Source organism: Salvelinus fontinalis, unplaced genomic scaffold (genome assembly GCF_029448725.1).
Source record: "Salvelinus fontinalis isolate EN_2023a unplaced genomic scaffold, ASM2944872v1 scaffold_1130, whole genome shotgun sequence".
Lineage (NCBI taxonomy): Eukaryota > Metazoa > Chordata > Actinopteri > Salmoniformes > Salmonidae > Salvelinus > Salvelinus fontinalis.
In genome coordinates, this window is record NW_026601339.1 from 49,439 (window position 1) to 57,392 (window position 7,954).

Below are 7,954 nucleotides of genomic sequence, written 5' to 3' on the forward strand. Positions count from 1 at the left end.
ATAAACACACATTATATGGAAAAGCAACCTTGTAATTTGTCCACAATTTCAAAATAACCTATTTTGTATCTATACTGAACAAAAATACAAACGCAACATGCAACATGCAACAATTTCAAAGATTTTACTGAGTTACATACATATAAGGAAATCAGTCAGTTTCAATTAATTCATTAGGCCCTAATCTATGGATTTCACATGCCTGGGCAGGGGTCCCACCCACTGAAGAGCCAGTCGCCAATCAGAATGAGTTTTTCCCCACAAAAGGGCTTTATTACAGACAGAAATACTCCTCAGCAGGAAACCGGGCCCAGGTCAGTAAGTTATTAGCCCTAACCTACATGTCAGTCTTGTTGTTTGAGAGGCAAGGGATATGTGAGGACCTCATGAATAATCTGTCATTCTGTGCAACATAAGAATCCTGCTGACACAAATGAAGAGGTCAAGAAGGTTATGACATTGCCATGCAAAAATAAGAAATATATTCCTTCAAGAGAGCAGTATGGACATTCAAAGATCTCTACAAAATAGTTTCAACACAAATGTATTGTATTGATTAGTAGTACTTATTTAGTGTACAATGATTTATGAATAATAAACATATACAATTTAAAAATGTCTGTTTACACACAAGCACTTAGAAAATGATCAAATATGCCACAGGAAAATAGCTACAGTCAAACACAATGGAGCATTGCTAATTTGGTATAAAGGCTTGAAAAACATAAAACATATGTTCTTCATTTCTTGTCTATTATGACAATGCCATCCTTGTCCTTAATGCGTACTCTGCCCGAGGGGAACTTGGTCTCTTGCCTTCCATTAGAATACACCGTCTTCAATGTTCCATCAGGGTATTCCCTCCGCTTGTACTGGGACGTATGGATCTCTCTTTGGCCATTGTTGAACTCCACTGTTTTCTCCCCACTTCTACAGTTTCAGAACACACACACACAAAATATAAAAATGCAGCAGTAGTTAAGACTTTTACCCTTCATAAAATAGAGCCAAGTACTGTATGTGTATCTTACTCTGAGAGCTTGACCACTGTTCCATCTGGGAAGATGCTCTCCTCTCTGCCGTCAGGATAGAGGAACTTTATCGTCTGATCTGGGAAGACGATCTCCCTCTTTCCATCAGGGTGGTGTTTCTCTACAGACAACATTAATACATTTTTTGTTATCTGTGTCTATGCCTGGTCACCCTGAAAATATACACTACATGGCCAAATGTATGTGGACACCTGCTTGTTGAACATCTCATTCCAAAATCATGGGCATTAATATGCAGCCACCTTTGCTGCTATAACAGCCTCCACTCTTCTGGGAAGGCTTTCCACTAGATGTTGGAACATTGTTGCAGGGACTTGCTTCCATTCAGCCACAAGAGCATTAGTGACGTCGGGCACTGATGTTGGGCTATTAGGCCTGGCTGGCAGTCAGTGTTCCAATTAATCCTAAAGGTGTTCGATGGGGTTGAGGTCAGGGCTCTGTGCAGGCCAGTCATGTTCTTCCACATCGATTTCGACAAACCATTTCTGTATGGACCTCGCTTTGTGCACGGGGGCATTGTCATGCTGAGACCGGAAAGGTCCTTCCCCAAACTGTTGCCGCAAAGTTGGAAGCACAGAATCGTCTAGAAAAGTGGTTCCCAAACTTTTTATAGTCCCATACCCCTTCAAACATTCAACCTCCAGCTGCGTACCCCCTCTAGCAGCAGGGTCAGGACACTCTCAAATGTTGTTTTTTGCCATCATTGTAAGCCTGCCACACACACACCATACGATACATTTATTAAACATAAGAATGAGTGTGAGTTTTTGTCACAACGGCTCTTGGGAAGAGACAAAGAGCTCTTATTTGGTCCTGCCGTACACACCTACACGTACGCTACGGTCACAAGACGCAGGCCTCCTAATTGTCCCTAGAATTTCTAAGCAAACAGCTGGAGGCAGGGCTTTCTCCTATAGAGCTCCATTTTTATGGAATGATCTACCTACCCATGTGAGACGCAGACTCAGTCTCAACCTTTAAGTCTTTACTGAAGACTCATCTCTTCAGTAGGTCATGTGATTGAGTGTAGTCTGGCCCAGGAGTGTGAAGGTGAACGGAAAGGCTCTGGAGCAACGAACCGCCCTTGCAGTCTCTGCCTGGCCGGTTCCCCTCTCTCCACTGGGATTCTCTGCCTCTAACCCTATTACAGGGGCTGAGTCACTGGCTTACTGGTGCTCTTCCATGCCGTCCCTAGGAGGGGTGCGTCACTCGAGTGGGTTGAGTCCACTGACGTGATCTTCCTGTCTGGATTGGCGCCCCCCCTTGGGTTGTGCCGTGGCGGAGATCTTTGTGGGCTATACTCGGCCTTGTCTCAGGATGGTAAGTTGGTGGTTGAAGATATTCCTCTAGTGGTGTGGGGGCTGTGCTTTGGCAAGTGGGTGGGGTTATATCCTGCCTGTTTGGCCCTGTCTAGGGGTATCATCAGATGGGGCCACAGTGTCTCCTGACCCCTCCTGACTCAGCCTCCAGTATTTATGCTGCAGTAGTTTATGTGTCGGGGGCTAGGGTCAGTCTGTTATATCTGGAGTACTTCTCCTGTCTTATCCGGTGTCCTGTGTGAATTTAAGTATGCTCTCTCTAATTCTCTCTTTCTTTCTTTCTCTCTCTCGGAAGACCTGAGCCCTAGGACCATGCCTCAGGACTACCCGGCATGATGACTCCTTGCTGTCCCCAGTCCACCTGGCAGTGCTGCTGCTCCAGTTTCAACTGTTCTGCCTGCGGCTATGGAACCCTGACCTGTTCACCGGACGTGCTACCTGTTCCAGACCTGCTGTTTTCAACTCTCTAGAGACAGCAGGAGCGGTAGAGATACTCTCAATGATCGGCTATGAAAAGCCAACTGACATTTACTCCTGAGGTGCTGACTTGTTGCACCCTCGACAACTACTGTGATTATTATTATTTGACCATGCTGGTCATTTATGAACATTTGAACATCTTGGCCATGTTCTGTTATAATCTCCACCCGGCACAGCCAGAAGAGGACTGGCCACCCCTCATAGCCTGGTTCCTCTAGGTTTCTTCCTAGGTTTTGGCCTTTCTAGGGAGTTTTTCCTAGCCACTGTGCTTCTACACCTGCATTGCTTGCTGTTTGGGGTTTTAGGCTGGGTTTCTGTACAGCACTTTGAGATATCAGCTGATGTAAGAAGGGCTATATAAATACATTTGATTTGATTTGATATAGGACCAGTGCACAAATAATAATATAATAATAATCAATAATATTGCTCTTTATTTAACCATCTTACATATAAAACCTTATTTGTTCATCGAAAATTGTGAATAACTCACCACAGATTAATGAGAAGGGTGTGCTTACACATATGCTTACACATAACTCTGCAATGTTGGGATGTATTGGAGAGAGTCTCAGTCTTAAATAATTTTCCACACACAGTCTGTGCCTGTATTTAGTTTTCATGCTAGTGAGGGCAGAGAATCCACTCTCACATAGGTACGTGGTTGCAAAGGACATCAGTGTCTTAACAGTGCGATTTGCCAAGTCACGATACTTTGTGCATAGCCCAATCCAGAAATCTGTCAGTGGCTTTTGATTAAATAACATTTTCACAGAACTGCTTGTTGCAATTTCGATGAGGCTCTCTTGTTCAGATATCGGTAAGTGGACTGGAGGCAGGGCATGAAAGGAATAACGAATCCAGTTGTTTGTGTTATCCGTTTCAGGAAAGTACCTGCAGAATTGCGCACCCAACTCACTCAGGTGCTTCGCTATATCACATTTGACATTGTCCGTAAGCTTGGGTTCATTTGCACACAAAACAAATCATACAATGATGGAAAGACCTGTGGGTTGTCCTTGTTAATGCAGACAGAGAAGAGCTCCAACTTCTTAATCATAGCCTCAATTTTGTCACACACATTGAATATAGTTGCGGAGAGTCCCTGTAATCCTAAATTCAGATCATTCAGGCGAGAAAAAAACACCCAGATAGGCCAGTCGTGTGAGAAACTCATCATCATACAAGCGGTCAGACAAGTGAACATTTTGGTCAGTAAAGAAAACTTTAAGCTCGTCTCTCAATAAAAAAAAGTATTAATACTTTTCCCATTGATAACCAGCGTACTTTCTGTATGTTGTAAAAGCGTTACATGGTCGCTGCCCATCATTGCATAGTGCAGAAGATACACGAGAGTTCAGGGGCCTTGCTTTAACAAAGTTAACCATTTTCACTGTAGTGTCCAAAACGTCTTTCAAGCTGTCAGGCATTCCCTTTGCAGCAAGAGCCTCTCGGTGGAAGCTGCAGTGTACCCAAGTGGCGTTGGGAGCAACTGCTTGCACGTGCGTTACCACTCCACTATGTCTCCCTGTCATGGCTTTTGCGCCATCAGTACAGATACCAACATGAGCAGCAGCTACGTTTGGCTACATACGGACCGTTAGTGGAATTTCCGTGAGAGAGTAACAGTTAATGTGATTGGATGTTAATTATTTGACTAGGCTACCTGTATTTGACATTGTGTTGTTATTTCGCTGACCACTAGATGGTTATTTTTATATTTGGCAGTGAAACGAGACTACTCAGGCGAGAAAAAACCTCAACCAAATGTATAGCCCCGTTGGAAAATATAAATGGACTGTTTGAAAATGTGAAGATTTTTTTATTTTTATAAAAACATTAAAATAAATACTATGTGAATCACATTTTTATTTGGCGTAGCCCCGATGGCATTGCGCGTACCCCTGGTTTGGGAATACCTGGTCTAGATTGTCATTGTATGGTGTAGCATTAAGATTTTCCTTCAGTGGGACTAAGGGGCCTAGCCCGAACCATGAAATACAGCCCCACCATTATTCCTCCTCCACCAAACTTTACAGTTGGCACTATGCATTCAGGCTGGTAATGTTCTCCTGGCATCCACCAAACCCAGATTTGTCCATCGGACTGCCAGATGGTGAAGCGTGATTCATCACTCCAGAGAAAGTGTTTCCAATGCTCCAGAGTCCAATTGCGGCGAGCTTTACACCATTCCAGCCGACGCTTAGCATTGCGCATGGTTATCTTAGGCTTGTGTGCGGCTGCTTGGCCATGGAAACCCATTTCACGAAGCTCCCGATGAACAGTTCTTGTGCTGATGTTGCTCTCTGAGGCAGACGATTTTTGCGTGCTACGTGCTTCAGCTTTCGGCGGTCCTGTTCTGTGAGCTTGTGTGACCTAGAGCTTCAGCGCTGAGCCAATTGGGCTGCTCTAGCAGGGCAGAAATTTGACGAACTGACTTGTTGGAAAGGTGGCATCCTATAATGGTGCCACGTTGAAAATCGCTGAGGTCTTCAGTAGGGACCATTCTACTGTCAATGTTTTGTCTATGGAGATTGCATGGTTGTGTGCTCGATTTTATACACCTGTCAGCAACGGGTGTGGCTGAAATAGCCGAATCTACTCATTTGAAGCGTTGTCCACATACCTTTGGCCATGTAGTGTATATCAGATTAGAGCTTTGTTAAAAATATTACCCATCTGCTTGTTTGGAAATTGCAGGACCTCCAAACCAGTTGGGTATGTGGTGTGAGTTGTCTGTGCATCAGCATAGTAGTACACCTATCAAAGAGAAACAATGGCGTTATAAAAAATCCCCCACCCCCCAGTGCCTTTGTTATTGTTTTTATTTTGTTAATGAAATGAAGAAGAGCGTCCGGCAAAGAAGTAAAAAACTGCATGACATATTCTGCTGTTCTATTACGTGTGCAATGATGTCCGAGGGGATTTTGTTGTTGTTGTTTGTAGTAATTTCTTTGTTGTTATAATATCCCAAATGGACATGGCAGTTTCACTGGCATAGTCCCCAGTACGACACATTACTCACCACTTTCCCATCTGCCAGTATGTGTTTGACATCTCCATTGAAGAATGTGACAGTTACTGACTTCTGGTCAGCAGTGATCTCTTTTCTAGTTCCATTGCGGAATGTAAATACACGCCAGCCATTGGAGAAAAGTTGTTCTATCTGTGTATCAGAGCAATATCATGGCATGTTGGTGCATTATTATTGTTTCACTATGAGTGGTGACTGTGTTAGTGGGATACTTTGGAATTGCTGAAATTAAACTTCAATGAAAGGGCAGAAAATTATATACTTCATACAAGTACTTGTTCAAAGAAATAACAACATAGGGGAATTTTCCTACCTTACCATCTGGATAGTGTATTTCTTCACACACGTCATTGTTTATGCCCTTGTGTGTTGTGTGGGTGAAGTTACCACTCATCGCTCCTGGATTCAAACGTGGTTCCTGTAATAACAAATTAGGGATTGTTAAAGCTGTCCAAGATGGCCCAAGACCTTGGCAAGGAACTATAGTATCTCAGAAACACAGCCATCCAAAAGGTAGCCTAGCAGTTAAGAGTTTTGGGACAGTAACCGAAAGGTCGCTGGTTCGAATCCCCGAGCCGGCTACAATAGGTGAAAAATCTTATGATTTTCATATTTTTTATTTCACCTTTATTTAACCAGGTAGGCCATTTGAGAACATGTTCTCATTTACAACTGCGACCTGGCCAAGATAAAGCAAAGCAGTGCGACAAAAACTACAACATAGAGTTACACATGGGGTACAGTCAATAACACAGCAGAAAAATCAATGTACTGTACAGTGTGTGCAAATGTAGTAAGAGTGCCCTTGAGCAAGGCGCTTAACCAAAATTGCTCCTGTAAGTCGCTCTGGATAAAAGCGTCTGCTAAATTACTAAAATGTTTGAAGTGAGCAAAATAACAATCTACCTATGTAGAACTGGTTATTTCAGTAACTTTAGTAGATTACTATACACATCAGAACCTCTGCTAGGCTTCATTACCCTGTGTTCTGACTCTGAGCTGGAGTATTTGCTGACTGATGGTGTGGCGCTCCTGCTCTGTCGACCTTTCGCATCCGTCTCCTTTTCCACTGACCGACCCAAACCCTGAGGACAGCGAGAATTAGTGGGCTATTTCATAGTGGTTGTTTGTTACATGTAGCAGTGTGTTACAATCGACTGATGCTGTCTAAGCACCATGTTACAGACATATGTACCTGATCTCTGTTGCTCTTATGCTGCTTTAAGAGACAGTCATTTGTGTGATGGGTGTCCTCAAAACTGACTGAATTTGATGAAAGGCCTGCTGTGAATGAAATTAACATCATTGCCAAATCAATTGATTGAATGTATAGTAAGCACAGAACAGACTAGAGTACTTACTTAAGGAGGCAGGTCCCCAATCCCTTGTGCTTTGAGCATTGGTGGGATAGTTGTGATAAGGCTAAAAAAAGAATCAAGTCACATGATAATTATAAACACTAGTCCCCTCTTTCATGCTTCTTATGAGGAAGAGAACATCCATTGGTCTAAATTGTTAATAAGGGACATTAGACATTGTCGTTTGCAATATACAATATGTTTAGCTGGCCGTGATGACCTATGAAAGTGTCACATGCAGTTTTAAAGACAACCTTTTGGCCAGTTTGGATGAAATTGCATTTTAACTGTGCTTGTTCCATCTATTATTGAACCTGCAAAAGTGTTCATACATTATGAAGAAGGAAAAACTATTGAAAAGTAAAATCAGGTTTTAACACTTAAGTTTCTTAGAATTGCCAATGAGTATATTCATTACACAGAATAAATAATTAATAATGGGCAGAGTCACTAATCTGACACGGCCCATTGTAAATCGCTCTAAATTATTAGTGGGGTGCTTAAAGACCACTTCAGAACACATTTTATACTTGATACTTATTACATTTAGCCTAACAAGTTGACTGCAGTCAGACAGAGACGTCTATCTCTGACAAAACTTGAGATAAAATACAACATATACCTCTAAAATGGTAAATGAGCTGAAAATACAATGTCAGGTTGATTTGAATCACATGGAATATATAGTACTGTACAAAAATCAATTTCCTT

The 7,954-nt window shown here is 42.5% G+C and overlaps 1 protein-coding gene across 3 annotated transcripts; it reads right to left on the reverse strand.

Annotated features, from left to right (window-relative positions):
* Positions 1 to 11: 11 nt before the first annotated feature.
* On the reverse strand, positions 12 to 7,923 carry LOC129848721 (centromere protein J-like). Of its 3 annotated transcripts, none has more exons than XM_055915823.1 (8): positions 7,247 to 7,923; positions 7,081 to 7,166; positions 6,866 to 6,970; positions 6,199 to 6,303; positions 5,877 to 6,017; positions 5,527 to 5,611; positions 1,032 to 1,152; positions 16 to 930 (listed from the first exon to the last, which is right to left on the reverse strand). In XM_055915823.1, exons 4-8 carry the CDS (start codon positions 6,277 to 6,279, stop codon positions 741 to 743), a joined length of 618 nt encoding a protein of 205 aa, XP_055771798.1. In that variant the 5' UTR covers positions 6,280 to 6,303; positions 6,866 to 6,970; positions 7,081 to 7,166; positions 7,247 to 7,923; the 3' UTR covers positions 16 to 740. The 3 variants fall into 3 exon arrangements, with proteins under 3 accessions (XP_055771799.1, XP_055771798.1, XP_055771797.1); XM_055915822.1 differs by having other exon boundaries at positions 7,081 to 7,169; XM_055915824.1 differs by lacking the exons at positions 6,866 to 6,970; positions 7,081 to 7,166; positions 7,247 to 7,923 and having other exon boundaries at positions 12 to 930; positions 6,204 to 6,287.
* Between the last annotated feature and the right edge of the window lie 31 nt (positions 7,924 to 7,954).

Coding starts and splice junctions, on each gene's coding strand:
- LOC129848721 (XM_055915823.1), bottom strand. CDS start 6,279: ATGAGTGGTAACTTCACCCACACAACACACAAGGGCATAAACAATGAC. Junction 6,018..6,198: donor TACACTATCCAGATGGTAAG/GTAGGAAAATTC, acceptor TCTGATACACAG/ATAGAACAACTTTTCTCCAA. Junction 1,153..5,526: donor ATTTCCAAACAAGCAGATGG/GTAATATTTTTA, acceptor TGTTGTCTGTAG/AGAAACACCACCCTGATGGA.